The sequence below is a fragment of the Antennarius striatus genome, chromosome 20 (genome assembly GCF_040054535.1).
Source record: "Antennarius striatus isolate MH-2024 chromosome 20, ASM4005453v1, whole genome shotgun sequence".
Taxonomy (NCBI): Eukaryota; Metazoa; Chordata; class Actinopteri; order Lophiiformes; family Antennariidae; genus Antennarius; species Antennarius striatus.
The window spans coordinates 14,847,403-14,870,236 of NC_090795.1; the positions used below are offsets into that span (position 1 = coordinate 14,847,403).

At 43.0% G+C, this 22,834-nt stretch overlaps 1 protein-coding gene across 11 annotated transcripts in view; it reads left to right on the forward strand.

Annotated features, from left to right (window-relative positions):
- svila (supervillin a) overlaps positions 1-22,834 on the forward strand; it is a 102,302-nt gene that overhangs the window by 26,833 nt on the left and 52,635 nt on the right. For 10 of the 11 annotated variants that reach the window (XM_068343978.1, XM_068343977.1, XM_068343968.1 and 7 more), the window contains 7 exons: positions 12,627-12,690; positions 12,959-13,050; positions 13,907-13,970; positions 14,080-14,222; positions 14,319-15,042; positions 20,863-20,946; positions 21,913-22,701. In XM_068343978.1, coding sequence (XP_068200079.1) covers positions 13,963-13,970; positions 14,080-14,222; positions 14,319-15,042; positions 20,863-20,946; positions 21,913-22,701 — 1,748 coding nt within the window. In that variant the 5' untranslated portion in view covers positions 12,627-12,690; positions 12,959-13,050; positions 13,907-13,962. The remainder of the gene's footprint in view (positions 1-12,626; positions 12,691-12,958; positions 13,051-13,906; positions 13,971-14,079; positions 14,223-14,318; positions 15,043-20,862; positions 20,947-21,912; positions 22,702-22,834) is intronic. The other variant, XM_068343972.1, reaches the window with a different exon arrangement.

Below are 22,834 nucleotides of genomic sequence, written 5' to 3' on the forward strand. Positions count from 1 at the left end.
TCCTTCCTGGTCACTCCCAGAGAGAACCTCAGCATCTTCATCTCTGCTACCTCCAGCTCTGTCTCCTGTCTTTTCTTCAGTGACACTGTCTCTAGACCAAACAACATCGCTGGTCTCGCCACAGTTTTGTACAAAGTTATTCACTAACTAGAGTGTTCTCTTAATTTCCCTTCGGGGATCAGGATTAGTATATAAAATATTTTTTTTTAAAAATCATTGCAGCTTTCCATTGCAATTCCTCCACTCTATTAAGAATTCCCATTCTCCAAGATGACAGTTCTTGGGAAGGTGTCCGTGGCACCCGGAGATGGAAACACATTCCCTGGCGAAGAAATGTGGTGCTGCAGACTTCTCCTGACCAGATGTTCCACGTGGATCACTCTAAAGCCAGCACATAGTTATTTAACAGCTGAAGATTTGGTGTGCTAAGGAAGCTGTGCAGTCATCTTATTATAACTCAGCTGCAGATGTTCTCCATACAAATATCATGAAGTTTAGAAGCAGAAATGAGGCGGTAATTGAACTGTAAAGCTTTGATGATAACACTTTAAGATCGTCGTCATCAGGGCATCTCCTAAAACTCGAATGTCTTGAAGCAAAATCATGATGGCAATAAACATCATTTACTATCTTTGATTTTCTTTGTAATGCAGTGGTTTTGGACCAAAGGAACAGTAGTGTAGTGGGTAGCGCTTTCGCCTCAAAGTTAGGTTTTTCTGGTTCAATTCCTTTCTGTGTGGAGTTTGTATGTTCTTCCTGTGTTTGCGTGGGCCTTCTTCAGGTTTTCTGCTCTCCTCCAAACTCTAAAAACATGCAGCTCGGGTGAACTGGTCATAGCTAATTGTCTGTAGGTTTGATTGTGAAGACAAGATGATGCCAGTCATGTCTTCAAGAAGATGAATGATGGATGGTTATGGGCGACAATATCTTGCGCACAGGGCTAAGTCTTTGCTCCCTCTGTTGGACCACTTGGAGTCACCCAACTTAAGACTTCATATCTTGCCGTATATTTGGAGAGCCATGATAAGCTATGTTAGATGGTGTCTGAGTGTTAATGGGGTGTCCAATGGACAGAGATAGTCTGCAGTGGTTTGTCTATTAGCAGTATGTCTGTAGACTTGTAGGAGCTATATTTATTGACATATTTATGACATTTGAGTAATTCTGTTAAAACTGTTAAATATTGTTTTTGGTATGTCTGTTTTAGTACATTGCATTTCACCACTTTTTTTTAGAAGTGAATCAAGAGCTTTATGCACACTGGATGTGGTTATTCCTCAATTTGATTAGTTTGATTACCCGCACTGTATTTGATGGAGCCTTGCAGGAAAATCAAATGTCAGTGATTGATGGTGAGTAAGACAGCATATCTGTGTCCCCTATGTTTACTGTATATGAGGAGGAGGAGGAGAAGGAGGAGGGAGTACATGCACGTCTAAATTAAACGGGATGACATAAGGTATTAAAATGGATGGAGACTAGAACTATGATACAAATAAAAAAGGGATAAAAGTCTCAAGTGTGGAATATAAAAAGTAAAGAATAGACCTTAAAACATGAAAACAAAAGTTAGAAGGCCTTTGGTTATAAAGGAGTGTTTAACAGTGATTTAAATGAAGAAGAAGAAGATACACTTTATTGATCCCCTCGGGGAAAGATGCAGGTTTAGCAGCCCGAGGAACTCTTGCTAAATCAGCATTTTCTGTTCATCTTCACTAACATCATTTGTCCTCAGTTCTCCCATTTCCACTGACTTTTCATTGTCTTTTATCATTTAAAGATGAACATTTCTGTTTCATATTCCCTGACAAATCCCTTCAGGAATTATGATGTACTTGTTACACTGGCTCAGGTCACTCAGACACCTTTCTAACACATTTGTATGACTTAGAAAGTCATGTTAAACCAGGCCTACAGAGAACAGAGGTTGTTTCCCCTCAAATTTAAATATTTGAGGGACTTTCTTAGATCGGTGTGAAGGTCTAGAATAGGAGATGAGCTGTGCTAAAAGCATCAACATATCTCTCCTCTTTCTCAACCTTCTCTCTTCTGAAAGGCTTTCTGACTAAAATAGTTGTTCTTCCAATCAAAACTTTTCTCCTAGCAGGCCTCTCCTCATTCAAGGTCATTTAAAGTGCAAACATGGAGTGTCTGGAAGTGTTTTTCTAATAATGACCTACCGACTTCTTGCAAGTGTTAGCTTAGTGTAGAGACGTGACTTCACTATAATGATATCAAACATAGATTTATTTTGATAAGCCTTCAGTGTCTTTCTTGTCCGGATGTTTCCCTTTTTCCCCAGCGCCATCAGACCAGTGACTTTCTGTAAAGCTGCATTTTCAAACTTTCAGCCTGTTTTGATCAGATACAGATCAGATAAATCTCATATGGAATCAATGAAATAAAAGGAAATTATAAAGTGTTGTTTTGGTCTCTGCTAGCTGATCAAATATGAATATCAGTTTGATGTCTTCTTAAAATGACCACATTTTTAATTGAAAAACTTTGTTGGACTGAAATAAAAACAGATTTAATGAACACAAATATTAGTGTCTTCAATTTTAATCTTAGATCCTTTTTTTCTTTTCAGAAAATCTTTTCTAGGTGTCTATTGTCATCTGTGACATCTGAACCTGTGGTGTTTGTAATCTGTCAAATCATTTAAATGACATGTTTCTGGTTTCAGTGTTAAGTTTTAATGTCAAATTTGCAGGAGGTTGTGACTGTATTTTAACATGAAAATATCACCACTGAAGTTCTGAACAGCAAAAATTGTCAGTCGCCAGCTTTAATCTTGAAATGTTAGTCCTGCAAAGGTATTCAGATCCTTGATGGATCTCAGATTTTTCCTTAAATCTCTATAGATCTGACATGTCCATGTCATATTGTCATGTCTAATGTGTGGTGACAGAGTTGGTGTTGATTTCATCCTTGTTGCCCATTGACCCAGTTTCTGTGTGCTTTGACCTCTCTAAATATTGTAGACTGTTTTATCTACCTGCAAGTATTAACACAACCAAACTAAAATTTCAAGTTACGTTTGGTCAAAACTTTGTCTCTAATTTATCAGGGATTAGAAATAGCTTTTATAGTTGTGTTTATGCTCAAATTAAATGCTCAGTAATTTTGCACCGCTTATGATGCTTTTCAGAGAAAACAAATGTCCTCCAGTCATCAGTTTGAAGTGCAGCCTCTGTTCAACTCTGGCTCTTGTTTTGCTGAAATAGTCCCTTGTGATTCAGCACCACACACACTCACATTCCTCAGACTTGCTACTGCATACTTTCTTATTATGACTCATTATGTGAGCACAGGGCTGGATGCCAACTCAAGTCCTTTTCTATAGCTGACTGTATAATACGTCTCTTATGGAGATGCATGCTTTTCTTAGTGGCCTGCCTTACAACACTTTGTGATGAACTCCTACAATTCAACACAATGATCAGAGAACAGCTGTTGTTCATCGTCGTGGCGACCTGTAAGGTCTTGCCCATCCTTGGCAGGAAAGTACTCATCGCTGCTGATGACAGGGTGGAAACCGGCAGGCGGCTTTGTCATTCTGATGTCATTCTTGTAGTAAATGAGACACACATTACAATCGCTAGATGGTAGATGACAGATAAGTACAGACGTGTTCAAATGGTGAACACGTCTGGTCAGATATCGAATTCTGTTTGATTGCCATTTGACTAAAATTGTAAGCAAAATATATCTGGTCATTAAATCTGTTTATACTGTCCTTTTTTAAAAACTGCAACAGGATAGAGCCGGACATTGAGTGATTTGTTTTCTAAAACTAAAAGGATATGATGATTGCCTGAACCTCGTTTTAACATCTACACTTGAATTCTAAGGTGAATTACTCTATCTCTGTTTGGCTTTAGCAAACTGGAATGAGGGCCAAGTTGTGACTGCTACTTTATTGTAATGGCCTTTGAACTGTTATTGCTGTAAATCTAGATAAACACATTAAGAAATTTGATTTATCTGTATTTTTCTCTGAAAATGGGCAAAGTGTCAGGAACAGTAGATTAATATCTATTATCTTCCTTTTCAAATCGCTATACGGGTCTGCTCCTAAAATGGCAGACATCTGCGATTCTGTTTTTGTAAGAAAAAGAAATTCTAAAATGTCTATTTCCTTCATGAAATGTGACTCTGATTATTTAGTATTGTCATAACAACATAGGGAACGTGACAGGCAAATAATACTCAGTTTAATAACAATTTTAAATATACATGGTATTGCAATAATGCTGTTAGCTCCAATGATGTGATTATTCATGTACAGTATGTACTAGTTACTTTATCATCCCATGTATTTATTTATTGAGCTGTGTGTTGGACCACATATTATCACAACAACAAACGTGTTTGAAATTCATAGGAATGACCAGTTTTGGTAGAATAAATAGTAAATCTTGAGTGTTGTCCTCAAGTCAATTTTTACTACTATATATTTTTCTATAACTTTAAAAGAGAATGAATATATGTTGTGTCACATCTCCTCAATGTTTATACACTGTCAGCTATATTCTGCTACTTTAAATGACTGTTGGACCCACATGTCCAGGTCTAGTATCAGGTCCGGACCCGATCCAGCGTCCCTCTCGGCTCTGTGGACGCGGTGATCATGTGATCAGGAGCAGCTTCATTTTGCTGTTCCCACTTAAAGGTTTGTGACATGACAAAAAGAATGACAAAAAAAGTGAAGAACTCTGTGGCGGTGTGGGTGCTGCTGCCCATCTCCACCATCATCCCCTCATCTCCAGAGTGAACTGGGGTGTGTCCCAACCACACACACATCTACTCCGTCTACACTCCTGTGTGGATGCTGGTCTGGTTTTAGAGGGTTTACAATAAGCTTCACTCTTCCTGTTGCTATCCTCGCCACTCTGCAGCCATTAAATACACACACATTTTTAACCGTTTCCATCTCCTGGAGCTGCTTTATTCCAAAGCGTGGCTGTTTCGCTTTGACAGTTTTTCCTGTGGATGCTGCAGAAAGATAAGACACACGTCACTGAGGACCAGCTTTGGGCTCTGTGCCAGCCTCCCAGCAATGCAATCTCACTCCAGTGACTAGCAGGCATTGTTAATGCACAGCTGAGTAGGCCTTGAGTTCAAAAGCTTTTTTTTGACATTCACTTAGAGAATAATCATAGTAGGAAATGTGTTTAATCCCACTTGGACACGCTGGGAATATCACTTTATATGTGCTTTGGGACACATAAACACTTTTAATGAGGGTGTTAGGTGGAGGATTGTGGAGCAGTCAATAAATCAACCTGGTGTCTTCCCCTTTACAGATGTTCTGGTGTTAAGCTGAATGTTACCTTTACTCAGCAATCTGTCTCTTTCATTACCATTTGCACTTTCTCTCTTCCTGACTTCTCTTTTTTCCTCCCAACCTTCACTCCCTCTCTTTCTCCTGCTCTATTTTGTCGCTGTTTGGACTGGGATTTCTCATCTGGTTGAGAGACTTACTTTAACTTCCTCGTCTTTACCGGACCACTTTTATTTCCACTTCCATTCACCCTATTTGCTCAATCCCTTTTCCTTCCTCTTCTGGCTAGATTTCTTTGGCTCCCGGTTTCATTTGTTAGCCAAGGGGAGGCAGCGTTCTCCTGGGACACTCCTAAATATCTTGCTCCCTCACACATTCACGCTTTTTTTCTTGTCACAAAGCCTGTTAGGCCATTTCTGCACTATAGCATGCAGGACACTGTTCTATAATCTGTAATGGGGATGGGGCCTAATTTGTTTGACTTACCTAATGAGCTTAAGTGGTGCTGAGCAGCTTTTAGCCCTTTGGATTGTGGTAGTAGTTAGCTTCACCGTTAGCCAGAGCAGGAGCGAGGAGTGGATCTCACGAGTGGCAGCGCTGCAGTACAGCTTCCACACCAGGACCAACTCTACTCGAACCAGTGCTGCAGCTGGGACGTTTCTTCACACTCTCCCCTCCCTCCCTTCATCCCTCCCTCTTCCTTCTGCCTCTCTCTAACACTACCTGACACCTCTCTGCCCCTCATTATTGACATACTGCTTTTTGTTGCTGCATCACCTCTGAGGCAGCTGCCCCACTTTCTTCCCTATTTTTTCATCATTGTCTCAACTGAGCTGCAAAGATGTACCGGAACCCGTGGATCTCGAATTACCTTACTCACGTCAAGTTTTGCAGTCCAGGTAAGAGCAGTGACTTGGGCCTCTGCAATAGAGGGCAGAGCTGAGATTTGACAAGTGCTTTGGGGTCAGGTTATAGTCCTATCTCTAATCAGAAAGTGGCCAGCAGCAACCTGCAGCCTCCCATCCTCTCTGCTTAATGTCCTGCACCTAACTCGTCGTCTTCATATTGCAGCTGTAGCCTCCAAGGACACTTTGTCGCAGAGAAAAGGGACTCTAACAGCAGTGGGGCTTTTTTATGGAGGAAGCTTTCCACGGCTCTACAGCTATTTGGAGTCTGATTAAAGAAAGAGTTGTTTTATGAGATATTATGGCAATTAGCCGCATGAATTTACTGATGTCTGTTGTAACATTTGGAATATAATAGTTATTCCAGACATGTAGCAAAACCGCACAACATTCAACCTGGAAAATCTTTGCAGAAAAAAATATTTCTAAGAAACTGCTGCTAAGACTGGTTTTGACTATGACTTCAATAACTTGGAACAATTTGCATTGACTATCATCTTTGATAAAATCCCAATTAACCTTCTTTGATGAGCTACTCTATAGAATAAACAGAATTTTACATGAAGGATGGGCTTTTTCGAGGTGCATACCCAGATACCTGAGATACAAAGGACATGTTGTAGTAATGCTTTATACATTCTAATTGGAGGACATGTTTTAAGCCTTGCCACACTTCCAGATCTCTAGCTTATAGTGTAGTACCTTAGTGACTGATTAGTACAGTCACCATAAACTGGACACTCACAAGCATTTTGATCTATCATCTCTTTGGTATATTCATCTAACCATTATAAATCATTAATGATGCGTTGATAAAAATGTCTCCATGTCTCTTTTCACAAGGTCTCTCATTCCCACCTGTATATGTAACATATTATGAACGAGAAGTGAGCTGAGACCTGGCTTCCCTGTGCTGGGAATGGAAACCGGAGCAGGTGGCCCACAGTTGGACATGTTTTCAGGGGAGGGGGTGAGAGTTGAAGGCTGTTTTAGGGGTTTGATGTTAGACTTGGAGTTTTTTTTCTGTTTCCAAATCAGGTTGGTCCTTGACCTGCTTTATATTATAAAGCAAATTATAAATTATATTTTATATTGTTTAACGTGTCAAAGACACTTAAGTCAAGCTGTTTGTAACTATTGTCTCTAATTTTTGATCTTCCATCTGTTTTTAAATCCTTTACTTAATCCTTGAGGCTTTAGTTCCAATTTGAGGCAGAGTAAGTCAGTTACTGTTCATGTGATGTAATGCGGACAGTTCAAGAGTGACACATTTCCTCTGGAGCTCACCGTAATCTCAAGAATTGAAGTTAATCCTGTATCTCAACTCGGACATATGCTCATATATCTTGACCTGAACCTCAGGTTAAAGTAGGGTTTCTGTACTGATACTACTGCTCAGTCTTTGTGCTTCACACTTTTGATACCTTCACATGAAAGGCTTTTTTTTTCATGCTTCAGAGCCCAATTGACATTCCACTGAATCGTGAAATCAGTTTTATCCTCATGTTTCATCAGCGTCAAGCCACTTTTATGGCCTCATCAACACACTGAGGTTCTCTATGGGAGTGACCAGGATGGATAAGATCAGGAATGAGTACATCAGAGGGACAGCACATGTTAGAGGTTTTGGAGATGAAGTCAGAGAGGCCAGACTGAGATGGTTTGGACATGTCCAGAGGAGAGATAGTGAATATATTGGTAGAAGAATGCTGAGTTTTGAACTGCCTGGCAGGATCCTAGAGGAAGACCAAAGAGGAGGTTTATGGATGTGGTGAACGAGGACAAGAAGGTAGTTGGTGTGAGAGAGAAGAGGATGCAGAAGACAGGGTTAGATGGAGGCAACTGATTCGCTGTGGCGACCCCTGAAGGGAAAAGCCGAAAGGAGAAGAAGAACACACACACGGCATTCGGTACTGAGGAATTCCTCATTCCCTCCTGGATGTAGCAGCCATGGTGTTTCTGTAGATTATATCCATCAATGACTCTGAGACATCTGTCATCATTGTGGAGGTTTCTATTCCTGTGTCTGGAATGACACATGTCTTGGAAGGGGCGACCCAGATCGGTCACATGCCGGTATTTACAGACTGTATGAGGTGTAGAAGGAATCCAGGTCCAGGTTGTGGAGAATGCTCCAAGTTTGACCTCAGGATCTCCTGAGAGAGTTGCCCTTGAGGAAATGATGCCTTGTTCTGTTCACACTAGCAGCTGACCAACCTTTACTGTTGCATCTGTTTTTCGGTCTCACCTTTGCTCAAAGGGAAGTTCTGGAAATTGTCAAAATAATATCTTGTGAAATATTTGACCCTTAAGACTTTGGTTAAAGATAACATCTTGATTGCCACCTACATTGTAGAGATGTGGCAAACATGAATTGGTGAAAGGTGTCAGCAGTATGAGCTCCCTAAAGCTTTCCTAACACCCCATTTAGAGCAATTATCATGTGGTTTTCATTAAATCAGCATTTAAATTCTTTGTAGTGTAAATTTATTAAATAGTATTTATTACATCTGTTGCTGTTTAACATCCACATTTGCTAAATCAATAGAGAACTGTAGCTGCATAGTAATGTTAAAAAGGATTTATACCTGACAGGATGGAAGTAGAAACTAAGGTGACATTGGTCCTGTTCACAATTTAAGTTAATCACTTTACAGCTTTGTTTGTAATTCAGCATCTCAGATTCAAAGGTAAAGAGGGAATGAAATTAAATGCAGAAACATCTACTTCAATGATGATTTGACGAGAAGGGTGAAACACAAACAGATGGAGCTGCAACACAAACTCAAGGAGTCACGAGATAAAGGACAGACTATCTATCTGTGTTATAATGTTATTCAAAAAGGATCTGTTAAGAGATACTGTGGAATACTTATTATGATGTTCATAGAATCATTGATGAGCAAAGAAATGGGCTTAAATATGGGGCTCAGGCCAGAAAAGTATTTAGAATTACAAAAAACTACTAAATTCTAAATGACCATATATGCAATCCCAAGGGACAACATGTAGTTCAGCCTTTTTCATTGTAAAGGCAAAGGGTTGATGTGAAATATAGATGGTAATTTGTCCTATAAGTTTTATCACGTCTTCATGAGTTTTCACATTGCTTATAATTGCAGGTGTTACTCAGCTAACATGTTGAGTTTTTTGAGAGGCAACTTGTAACAGAGATTCAGCTCTGACATGACTAACTAAACAGCACTCGGATTCATCCGCCAAGGAGGTCAGTCTACCTGTTGTGTATGCACCTAAAACTAATAGTCCCATGATAGTTTAGGTCCTCATTATATGACTCCTTGACCATGACAGCTTGCCCCTAGAATGAAGAAAATCATTGATGTCATCAGTTTGATAATCATTCAACAATAACAGTTGAAAGTGGTGGTTTTCTTTTTGGACATGCACCAAATTTGACTCTTAATATTTCGCTGAAATCTGATATTAATTCAAGTGTGTCGTTATTGTCTGTTCTCACGCATTTTGTGTCATGAGATCCAGACCATTACTAGGATCCAAAATCAGATTCTGATGTTTAGTAGATCTAATGGAGAAGTCATGCTGTAAATTTTGTCCAGCATTTTAAACATTATTCATGGCATATGAAGCAATGATTTTATTATTGCTCAAGGCAAGCCCACAATGGTGAAGACTGGATCCAGATGATCTGGAGTGCTACCAAAATCCAAATGGTTTGTTCCTGTCACCAAACTGCACCTTGCCAAGAAAGGGTATTAAAGTTGACAAACAAACATACAAACGAATGCTGAGAAAAACATAATCTTCAATGACTGTATAAATTGGTGAATGCTATGTGTGCGGGATCTATAACTCTTATTCCACATTCCAGATACTGATTAGGATAGTGTCAGGCTAACCATGGGATCATCGTCAACAAAAACACCAGCTCAGATTAACAGGATTATCATTCAAGGCTGGGAAGGAATGAGTTGTGTTTTCATCAGCGGTATTCCATCCAGCTGAAACAATACACGACTATCTCCAAACATCTAGGCAGGCCACCCTCTCCAAATAAACCGTCTTTCTTCTCGGATCATGTTTTGTTTGAAAAGGAGGGATTTGTAGCATCAACTCAAACATCCTTAATAAGGACTAATAGATTGTGGAATGGGCTGTCAGGGGTGGTTGGCCTCGAGGGAGAAGTTAGGGTCCTGGGTGGAGTAATGGGACAGGCCAGGCCCGTCGTGTGGCCCTGAGGATGAACTCTGAGTGGATAGAAGTGGGACCGCATGTTTGTCCCGGGATTGCACAGTTCTGGCCACTCTGAGGTCTGAGGGCAGCCAAAACCGCACGTTTGAAGTTTGGAGTCAGTGACTGAGGCAGAAAGAGACATTCTTTCAAGGGATCTTCCAACGAACTTACATTTTTCACAACACTGTTTATGATTCCTAATTCCCACTCATGTCCTGTCATTCTGGGAATGGGCCTGTGTTTCTCTCTATCTCTGTGTGAAAGTCAGTCCCCATCTTTGGCCTTTTCCTAAGAGATACCAGACATTAGTAGCTTAGACCAGCGGTTCCCAAACTTTTCAGTCCGTGCACCCACTTCTACCTCCCGACTTAGCTGACGCACCCCAATGCCCAAAACATGGAAAAAAAGAAAGAAAAGGCGTAGTCTTTATAGTCATATAGATATCAAGTTTAATAATATAAACTCCTGTTAACACAGAATAGATTGTCCAATAATGGGCCTAATGAGCTCTCACTTTACAAATGGTGGAGAGAATAATAGTAACAATATAAAAATGACAATAATAATATTTTAAGTCAAAATGGTTGCCAAATGAGCCGACTACAGATGAGTGATGAACAGCAGTTATTACTATGCAGGGCTCGAAATTAACTTTTTTTCTTGGTAGCAATGGTGCTCCCAAATTTAGAAGTTAGTAGCACCAGCAAAGACTTCAGGAGCACCTACCCAAAAGCAAGGCAGTGACGGAGCGATAGAGACACTCCGTCCATCTCCGTTCCTCCTCTCTCCCTCGCCTAGGAGACCAGCCGCAGCTGCGCTCTCATTGTTTCCTGGCAGGAACCGCAGGAGCGCGGTCTCACAAACAAAGGCGCACCAGATTTTTTCCCCTAGTCGCACCGGTGCTCCCAAATATATTTAATAGTCGCACTGATAAAAATTTGGGCGCATATGCGACCAAAATGGGCACGATTTCGAGCCCTGCTATGTAACAAATAGACCTATTTAACAAACAGTTATTAAATGGTAACAAATATGCTACTCCGCCACAAAGAATCAAAATAACATAGGCCCGTGTTCAACATCATGTTTTCTGTTTCAAGTACGAGTCTTTGTGTTCTTTACCCTCTTTTCCCGATGAAGTGTCCGGGTGAGTTTTCTGTGTTCTGTGCTCCTCATTTTCAGTTTCCCCTGTCTCGTCATCATCACTCTTTTTCCTGCTCGATTTCTTCAGCCTGGTAGACTGCACAGCTCTCAGTTGTGGCCAATGTATCCTGTCCTCTTTCATTTCTCCTCCCAGATTTAATACCAGACAGACTGCCCGTTTTCAACCAGTTACGCATTTCGGCATATTATTGTTGTTGCTATCAGAACAAGCTAGCACGTAGCTAGGAGAAAGCCAAGTGCATTTTGGGTATTTTTCTTTTAATTTAAAATTTTCCCAAAACGTTTTTTAAAACGTTACAAATGAAAATTACAAATGATTTCCATGGATGAATTTAAATATTTAAACTGTTAACCCTCCATTAAAAGGTGTTCAAATTATTTATTTAATTATTTATGTATTTCAAGGTTCTCAGCTGCCATTACACTCACGCACCCCCTAGCGGCAGCTCGCGCACCACACTTTGGGAATCCCTGGCTTAGACTGTTTCCTCTTCATTGATCACATAGTGTCCTAACAGGGAGATTTTGCTTCCTCTGTCTGTATTTGTATACATGGCAGTGCTGCCCAGTTTCAATGACGTGCTTCCCTCAACTTTGCATTGTCCCAACTTCACTGCATTGCAAATTTGAAGTGTGATCAGATTTTACAGTTCCTACACACTGTCATCTGTCACGGCTTTTAAGGTACAATCTATTGCGTAGAGTCATAGACTAATACTTGAAATGGAGACAGTGAGAGTTTCTGGATGCAAGTGGGATGATTATTTGCATGGGGGGGTAGATGGAGGAAGGGTTGGAGGGGAGCAAGTCTCTTACATTTATTATTTGATGTGATTCAGTCATCGAGTTAGAGCACACATCTTTTCTCTGTGGAGGTCCAATTAATTAATGTGGTTCTTTCCCAAAGACATTAACACAGACTGGCTGCTTCACCTTAAGGTGTGTTTCAGTAGCACATGTCTGTTCATGAAAGGTGAAATTGAAGGGTTTGTTATTCAAAACTAAACTGGATGAATAAGAACTGACAGAAAATGTATGTTCTTCTCTTCTCTCTGCAGGACTTGGGAGCGAGACCCCTATTAAACCCAAAAATCCCCGACTGCTCCAGAGAAGAGCCTTAAGGTAAGTTGCATACGCGCACTTGGCGTGTTTCCCAGATTTTAGCAAACTACAAAGGCAACACTAAAGCTGTGCTTACTTAATATAGAGCAGCAAAGTCTTGTCACATTTATGTCCTCACACATATGTACATGTAGCTGTACTGTAACGTGTGTTTTTGACCAAATCCATGACATTCTGCTAATGCTTACACTGTCAGTTACAAACAATCCAGTTTCCCACAGCTCAACCTGGTTTCAATAACAAATGATATTTTTCCTGCACCCCTCAGCTTTCAGAAAGAATTCTCCATTGACAAAAAAGACGACCCTTCCAAAAGCATCAAGGATATAGATGTCAATCTCTTGGCTGGTCTTCCCAAGGGTGAGAAAGGTTTTTTTGTTGTTGTAAAGGATGTCGGCTTTCCCAGGGTATCTGAAGTCATTCTATGACAGCAAACCTTTTCCCTGTTAGATTCATGACAAAGCCAGTTTTTCTTGAAATCTTCCAATTTTGTTTGCCTCTGCACTTCATATTTTCTTGACATTATTTTCTAATTACTAGTACTAAATCCAGGTCCAATTAGTAAGTAACTTTTTCTGTTTACGGCCAGGACCTTTTTGGATAATGGGCTTGTCATTGTAAACAGCGGCCTGCTGCAGTTAATGACAATGCTATTAGCTTTGAAAGGGCATCCAAATGGTAGAGTTATAAATTTATTAACCACACGCTGAATTATAAGAAGCTTCAATTTGTTTGTGGACTTGTTTACAAGCCTTGTGAACTAAATTACAGCTTATAGCTATTGACAACATGTTTGACCATATTTGAGAAAATATTCTAATGGGCAGAGCTGGGATTTATGTCCCAATTGGATTTGATGAAGTACCCAAGGAAAACATCCTTGTTCAGCTCTATCTTCTGTTTAGACACAGTCGGTGGTATGGCGTAAGAAAATTTGAATAAGAAAATGTCCAATTAGATTTGAACAATTGTAAATAAGTAACTTCATGTAATTTAATTTAGTAGCATGTTGACTACTGGATTTGGATTATATTGTATGCTACTGAACTGCAACTCTGTCAATAATGGACAATGATGTTTTGATTAAAAACATTCCAAGCAAAAATTACATCAATAGAGTAAATGTCTAACAATGTGTTAAGTTTTTTAGGCTCAGATAAATTAATAGTTGTGTCCTTTTACTCAGCTGAGTTATGTTTTTTTATTCTTCTTTTAGTCTCTGAATTGAGGAAACGTTTTGAAGGCATTACCACAAGTGCAAGTGATTGGGAAATGAATAGGTGAGAAGCTGATAATTTGTCTGTAAAATGGTTAAAAAAAAACATTTTAGGGGAGTTTTCTGCTGATAATATAAATACAAGACTGAGATTCTCTCCTGCCGTTTTGTAGAAAGGAACGTATTGCTCGACGGCTAGAGGCTATAGAGGGTGAAGTGCACCCTTCTCTGCTACCGAGCTTGGTTGCCAACCGACTTTTGGAGGAGGACCTGCCACGATACACGAGGGCGTCTGACCCCTTTGAGCCCTGTGGTGGTGAGACAGCTTCAGTACATTGACATATTTTAAACCAGTTTTAGGTTTTTAAGGGGCCCAACTGACTTGTGTCCTCTCTGCTCCCTGTAATTACAGTTCAGCAGTATGGCACGGAGGGGTTTGAAGGGTCAGAAATGCACCTGGCAGCTCCAGAATACCAGTCCAGAGATCGAGGCAGGCTTGACTCGAAGTCTGCCATCCTTGCAGAGTCTCTTCACATTTCAGGCTCCACCATCAGTGCCCCAAACCTGGAGTCCAAGGCTGAACGCATTGCACGCTACAAGGCAGAGCGGCGCAGGCAGCTGGCTGAGCGCTATGGCATCTCTTTGGAGCCGGAGCCTGACCTGGACTCTTCCTCCCACCACAGCCGCACTCGGAAGGAGTCGGATGGCTCTGACAAGAGAAACAGAAGGGATGCAGTGAGGGAGGGAGAGGGAGGAAGAGACATCACTCTGAATTCCCACAACAGCACCTCTGTTACAAGCCCAAGAGTGGGTTGCACAGCCCAGCACCACAGCCATCCAGAGCTGGGTTATGAGATAGGCCGAAGCAGGGTGGACTCCCTCTCAGAGAGGGAGAAGCTGATGAACTTGGAGAATCAGCGCAGAGCTGCTGCTCCTCCTGAAGTACCAGCCTCTTCCTCTTACATGGATGTGTCCTCAGTCTCCAGAGGGCCTGCCAAGGACTACTCAATCTCGGGGATGCCATCCAGTTCACCCAAGCTTAACAGGGGCACCTCTCTCTCCTCGCCCAAACATGGAGCATCTCCTGGCGATCTGTTCATTGAGCAGCAGGCTCAGAACATCCTCAGCAGACAGGGGTAAGTGATATTAAGTAGTTGACCGGGATAATGACTGTCTGTCCTAGAGGTTTGTCTCCCTTGATTGACACATCTTCAAGGGTTAGAATCAGTAGTCTTTCTTTTCTCTAAACCCGCCCTAGGATCCGATCCCAGGTTACCCTCAACATACACAAAGGTCAAGCATGGCCTGCATGTGGCCAGAACACTGCTGTTTCATTCTGTTTCCTTCTGCACATGTTTAAGGTTGCAGGAACATCATGGCTACATGACTGTGATATGAACAGTCTTTGAACCCAAGTCTTGATAAGCACTACAGTTAGATTGTAATACATGGACATTGGAAATATGAGTACTGGTTGTTTGGTTTCCAGAGACTTGAGGTACTGCTGTTAAGAATATTAAATTACTGTTGTTTTAATATTACAAATGAACTGTAACTGACTAAACTGTTGCTTGTTATGAATGATGCTGTTAGGATGAAGTCAATCTCGTGCTTCTAGCTTCAGTCAGTCAGTTATTAGTTTGGGGGAGTTTGTCAGCTGTTGTATGAACACCCATTGGAGTTCCTTGTTTCCTACCAATTTGAAATTTTGCTGTGGTGAGGTTGTCCTGTTACTCAAGCTGGGTTATTTATTTGTATGTTCCACCATGACCAAAGTGAGAACAGCCATACAGGAACGGGATTGTTCCTTCCCATCCATCATTTAAATAAAAAATTCCTTCAACATCACACTCTACCTTTTAGGCAGTGACGACAAGGGGTCAGGATGGACCAGACCCAGGCGGCAGAAGCTGGCTTTGGGGATGTGGAATGTCACCTCACTGGCGAGGAAGGAGTCGGAGCTTATGTTGTAGGTGGAACATTACCAGTTGGATCTGGTGGTGCCTACCTCCACGCATAGCCTTGGTTTTGGAACCAAACTTCTGCATAAGGGTTGGACCTTCTTTTGCTCTGGAGTTGCGTCAGGTGTGAGGCGCAGGGCGGGTGTGGGGATACTCCCAAGCCCCTGGCTGAGTGCTGCTGTGTTGGAGTTTACCCCAGTGGACGAGAGGGTCGCCTCCTTACGGCTTAAGGCTGTGGGAGGGACAACTCTGACTGTTGTCTGTGCACAAGTCGAATAGCAGCTTGGAGTATTCGCCCTTCTTGTAGTCCCTGAATGAGGTCCTTCACGGGATCCCTGTAGGGGACTCTATTGTTCTTTTGGGGGACTTCAGTGCACACCGCGGCAATAATGGAGACACCTGGAAGGGCGTGATTGGGAGGAATTGCCTCCCTGATCTAAACCCGAGCGGTGCTATGTTGTTTGACTTCTGTGCTAGTCACGGATTGTTCATAACTAACACCATGATCGAACTCAAGGATGCTCATAAGTGTACGTGGTACGAGAGCACCCTGGGTCGGAGGTCAATAATTGATCTTGTGATCTTATCATCTGACCTTCGACCTTGTGTTTTGGACACAAGTGAAGAGAGGGGCAGAGCTGTGTAACTGATCACCACCTGGTGGTGAGTTGGTCCGTTCGCAGGGGAAACCTTTGGATGGACCTGGTAAGCCCAAACGATTAATGCGGGTGAACTGGGAACGTCTGGAGGAGATTTGTCCACGAGGCCTTCAATTCACACTTCCGAAGGAGCTTCTCATGCATCCCTGTGGAGGCTGGGGACAGCGAACCTGAATGGCCGATGTTCATAGCTTCTATTGTTGAAGCTCAAGCTGAGAGCTGTGGTCTCAAGGTCTTTGGTGCCTCAAGGGGCGGTAACCCTTGACACCGTGGTGGACCCCAGTAGTCAGGGAAGTCGCCTGACTGAAGAAGGAGGCTATCAGGAGCATGTTGTCCCTGCGGCAAGGATGACGATCAGCACCTCCAAATCCGAGGCCATGGTCCTTAGCAGGAAGCTGGTGGATTGTCTTCTCCGATTGAGGAATGAGGTCCTTCCACAAGTGAAGGAGTTTAAGACCTTCAGAAAACTAGGTCAAGGTCAAATTACAACTTTTGTACACTCAGAAACCTGATAATATAGAAAGACGAGGGAGAAGGCCAGTGTGAGTAAGACCATAGATCAAAGCTGGTGCTTTGATCTACCTATACACTGGCTTTGACCTACCCTGAAAGGTCAAAGCTATGCACTTGTCAGGTGCTACTTACACCGTACCCTGACCTACCCTTCGCGGGATGTTGCAGTCTGTGACTGCCTTGGTTCTAGTTCACCATATGAGTATGGTGATGTCGTGATGAGGAAGATGTTGGAGATGTGTTGGAGATGTGTGTATGGAGCGGTGCTGATGTGTGTGGTTTGAGGCGTGTGTCAGATGTGGTGCCTGCTTCAAAATATAAACTTGCAATATGCAATACAACGTTTTACGACATTAGTATTTGTATCTCCAGAAGCACCTGGCACATCATTCAGAATCAGCATACCTTATTGATCTCTCACTGGGGAAATACTTTTTGCTATGGTTGTACTGCCCCAGAAAAAAACAGAATGTCAGAATAAGGAGATTTTAAGAATGAAGAGCCATGAAGAAATTGTAGTTAATTGTGAAAATCAAAGCCAAAGTCAGTCAGTTTTATCGTCAAATGTACCATATATACATGACATACAGCACAGATGAAATTGCAGTCTTCTCAGGCCCACGGTCGACAGGCAGTACAACACAGGCGGTACAACACAGTCGGTACAACAGGCGTTACAACAGGCAGTACAGCACAGGTAGTACAACAGGCAGTACAACACAGGTAGTACAACAGGCAGTACAACACCGGCAGTACAACTCAGGTACAACAGGCAGCACAACATAGGCAGTACAACAGACAGTACAGCACAAAGTATAAGATGAAACACAAAGGGACGGTAAACATCTCTATACACTTTCTAATCCCATAGGGGAAGTGACGTGTGCGCAGTCCCTGAGTTTGCGGGGGGAGAGAGAGAGGTAGTCAGGAGCTGGGGGGGCAGGGTGAAGGTAGAGTTCAAGGTTGTGGCAGGAGGCAGAGCAGGGAGGGAGTTGAGCCTCCTGACTGACTGGTGAAAGAAACTGTCCTTGAACCTGCTGGTTTTGGCCCGCAGACTTTGCAGTCTCCTCCCTAGTGACAGCAGGCTGAAAAGGCTGTGAGAGGGGTAGGTGGGATCACCTGTACTGCCAATGGCTTTGCGGATGAGGCGGGTGTTATAGATGTCTGTGAAGAAGGGAGAGAGACACCAGTGATCTTTTCAGCTGCTCTCAGGATGCGCTGCAGAGTCGTGCGGCAGGAAACGGTGCATGCGCCGTACCATACAGTGATGCAGCTGGTCAGGATACTCTCGATGGTGCTTCTGTAGAAGGTGGGTATGATGGGTGGAGCTCTTGCACTTCTCAGTTTGCGAAGGAAGTAGAGGCATTGTTGGGCTTTTTTATCCATTGATGCGGTGTTGCTGCCCCAGGACAGGTCCTTAGAGATGTGCATACCCAGGAACTTGGTGCTGCTGACCCTTTCCACTGCAGCACTGTCGATGGTTAGTGGAGCATGCTGGGTGCGTGCTCTCCTGAAGACCACAACAATCTCATTCGTCTTCTCCAAATTCAAATGGAGATTGTTGTCCTTGCACCACATAGCCAGGCAGCTCACCTCATTTCTGTAGGCTGTCTATTTGTTGTTGTTGAGACCCACCACAGTTGTGTCATCTGCAAACTTTATGAAGAGGTTGGAGTTGTAAGTTGGTGTGTAATCATGGGTCAGCAGAGTGATGAGGACGGGGCTCAGTACGCATCCTTGGCGGGGGCCCTGTGTTCAGTGTCATGGTGCTGGAAGTGTTGCTACCAACTTGAACTGCCTGTGGCCTCCCTGTCAGGAAGTTCAGCAGCCAGTTGTATACGGAGGTGTTGAATCCAAGCTGGTCTAGTTTATGGATGAGCTACTGGGGGATGATTGTGTAGAATGCTGAGCTGAAGTCGATGAACAGCATTCTCGTGTATGAGCCGTTGGTCTCCAGGTGGGTGAGGGTCGAGTGTAGGGCGGTGGAGATGGCATCATTGGTCGAGCGGTTGGACCGGTAAGCAAACTGAAAAGGGTCCAGGGTTGAATGGAGGGCAGACTTGATGTGGTACATGACTAGCCGCTCGAAGCAATTCATGAGGATGGGAGTGGGTGCATCGTGGCGGTAGTCGTTGAAGCAGGGTGGGGGCGACTTCTTCGGGACTGGGATGATGCAGGTGGCTTTGAGGCAGGTGGGGACAACAGCCTGGCTCAGTGGATATTGAAGATGTTTGGGAAGTCATCTGTGAGCTCGTTAGCACAGTCTCTCAGGATACGACCAGGAATGTTGTCAGGACCTGGGGCTTTCCGTGCGTTGGTCCTTCTGAGGACTTTCTTCACGTTGTCCGGAGAAGCGTCATTGCCTGGTCGCCAGGAGAGGATGGAGTCTTCTGTGCCAAGATCCTGTTGTCTGCCTCAAAGCGTGCAAGGAAGTCATTTAGCTGATTCAGCAGAGTGGTGGAGCTGTCGCAAGACTGTGGAAGGGACTTGTAGTTCGTCATGGACTGAATCTCCTGCCACAGGTTCCTGGCGCCTCTGCTGTTGCTGAAGTGGGTGGCAATTCTCCTGGATTACTGCCTCTTGGCCACTCTGATGCCTTGTGACAGGTTGGCCCTAGATGTCCTTATGCCCACCTCGTCCCCAGCTCTGAAGGCAGCGTTCCGTGCCCTCAGGAGCCTGTGGACTTCCCCTGTCACCCATGGCTTCTGGTTGGCTCGAATGGAGATGGTTCTGGTTACCATGATATCATCCATGCATTTCTTCATGTATGCAGTGACGGTCTCCATGTACTCCTGTAGGTCTGTGCTGTTTTTGTGGGTGGCTGCATCTTTGAATACACTCCAGCAAATAGAGACTATATAAGAGGATAAAATGTATACACAGGTATGTACAGTCATTTAAATCTAAAATAAGAGTCATGAAGCTATCCCCTCAAAGAGTTGCTTTTTTTAAATTATCTGACAAAGACTACAACAGACAGCAATCCGTAGTTTAATTTCTGTTGCATATGTCAACTACTAGATGAGTTTTGTCTCTGCTGTTAATTACAGATAATAAAAGTGGACTTTAACCCCTAATCTATGGTTCTAACAGTCAAAGATGGGTCTATGCATCTCACTTTTCCACCATTCCAGTCAGATTTCAAAACTTTGTCTGTATGTGTGTGCGTGTGCCACGGTCAGTTTTCTCACCCACAGCTTGGCTTGATCAAAATTGGAGAGAAAGACAAAAGAGAGCATTCCCTCTTCTTCCCCTCAGGATATACAGTATGTGGAACAGGAATATCTCCAACTCATCTTTTTAACCATGTTCTCTCTTGGACTTGTAAGGTTCAGGTTTCACCTGGAACTTGTCTCTTATTTAAAACATTCTTACAGTTACAGTTTGGGGGTGCTATCTTTAGAGTTAACTGTGTCCTGTACATTGTTTCTGGTGTCTGTAGTGTAGTTATAGATCTTTTGAAAGACCATTTGTGGAGATTTATTCTTTGTAGTGTGAAGGATGTTCCATGGAAAAATGTTATATGTGGCATTTAGTAAAAAAGTAAGCTCACCTTTTTAAATTTTCAATGAGTAAATCTTACTCTCTAAAAAAATAGCCCTGAAAATAACTTACTCAGTGTAATGTCACCAAACGGCTGGAATGAGAAGCTTCTCTGCGGAGTTAAGGTAGTTTTCTTTGAACATCCTGTTGGTGGTAAGCTCAATGTGAAGTTAATGTTGTGTGTAATTTAGTGGTGATTTTTTTCCAACACAAAGACTGAGCACTGAATGTAGACCATGACCCACTCACTCATATCTCCAATGGGTTTCTATCGGTACAGTGTGAGGTCGAATCTGAGTACTGATTGGTTCCTCCAGACTGATGCTGAGGGCGATACCCATTCCCTCATCAACTGGCCTTCAAGGTACACCCAGGCTGGTTGTATCTCACTAACATCATGTGCTATGTTGCCATTCATCTGGATCAACCAACACCCATCCTCCTCCTCCTCACCTCATTTACAATCCGGCTCCTTGACTGATGAATATCTGCATGGAGCTCAGAGAGTCAGCTACCATCACATCACAAACTTCTTCATTAGCTCCTGTTCCCTTTGCTTCGGGCTTTAACATCACCTCACATGCATACATTGTTGTGTTCAGTTTCCGTTTTGCCATTCAAAAATATGTTTGAAGGAATATAAATGAAACTAACTCACAAACAGTTTGGTTTTTTTGGTTTAATTTTTCCAGGGATGATATAATGCAGATTGTTTTAGTCAATGAGACTGAAGAACAGCATCTGGATCAGATATTCATGTGCAGTAAAAATAGAAATGTTTGTTTCCCCAGTGAGTTGGTACATACATGTGTCAAAAACTGTGGACACTCAGTATGACTGAGCTACAACATGGCGTCATGCATGCATGTGTATGACATTTCTAAGTAACCCAAACAGCTCCAAAACTATTAATACATTGCATTTCTAAACATGACACCTTACGGGTATAAATAAAGGTGACTGACAATCGACCATGAGTTGAGATTAATTATCAAGTAGATCTAAGTTTCCAAACCAAACAGGAACATTATTTTGTTCCAGTTCAAAAAATACAAATGCAAATGAATATTTGGCCTTTTGTGATACTAGATGCTAAGAGCTACTTTCTATCATTTAAAGTTAAGGACTAGGACAGGTCCTCTATTCTTGCCATCAGATGGACACCAGATCATGTAGATGATTTATGAGAGTGAATCTGATCAAATCAGGCAGATGAGTTGAGTGATCCTTCAATCATACAAAGTACAATGGTCATGTTTTTCAGTGTAAGAGACAAGCGGTGTGTTTATTCATGCTGTGCTGGCCTAACTAAGCCTTTGTTTCCTTGAAGAATCAGAGTTAGGGAGAGGCTTGCCAGGGAGATGAGTCACAAGAGGAGTCCAGAGCTGGCAAAGGTGACAGAAAGCCCAGTGAACTGCAGACAGTTTCATCAGCCGACCCAGACTCACTATCGCACAGACCCATCGTGCACGCAGCAGGGTTACCCCCATGCTCATTATCGCTCTCAGGCTCAGCTCCACCGGACTGGGCCACTTGGAGGACCAGAAGTTGGGGGTCATCCAAGTTACTTGTGCATGACCTCTGAGCCCACATCCAGAGCCGGGCAGCAACAGGAAGACGAGACTGAGGAGACAGAGCCTGTGAAGACAGAGGGTCTTCTTCGTAGTAGGAAAGCAGTGCTGCCCTCTGAGATCCGCCGCAGGGAGAGGAGTACTGAGGACCCACAAAGAGGAAGGGCAGAGGAGGAGCTGGGGATGGCCAGAGCTTTGAGTCACAACCAGACACAGGAGGCGCATGGTCCAGCTCGAGGCAGAACTTGGCTGGATGAAACGGAGCGCACCTCTCATTTGCAAGTGTTTGAGAGGAGGCGCGAAGTGCGTGAAAATGCCATTTGTAGCCACAAAGGAGTGACCACCACCCACATCCAGCCCAGAGTGGATCATGCAGGAGCAGGAAGCTCCATCCCCAGCGTGAACACCGGGGATCTACGAGTGCAGAGTCAGAGGAACCAGCAGCATCAGGTCCATGACGCCCCAGATGCTCGGGTGTCTGTGGCCCAGCTCAGACATTCCTACATGGAGAGCACCACTGCCCCCCCAACCGGCATTAGGAATGAGCTGTAGGTGGTAAAGTAATACGCTCCTCATGGGCTGGCTTCTGTAGAATGCTAAGCGATGCTTGTGACCTAACATCAGCTGCCTTGTGAACGACTAACACACAACTAAGCCTGGACTGAATAAAAGATCAGCAAT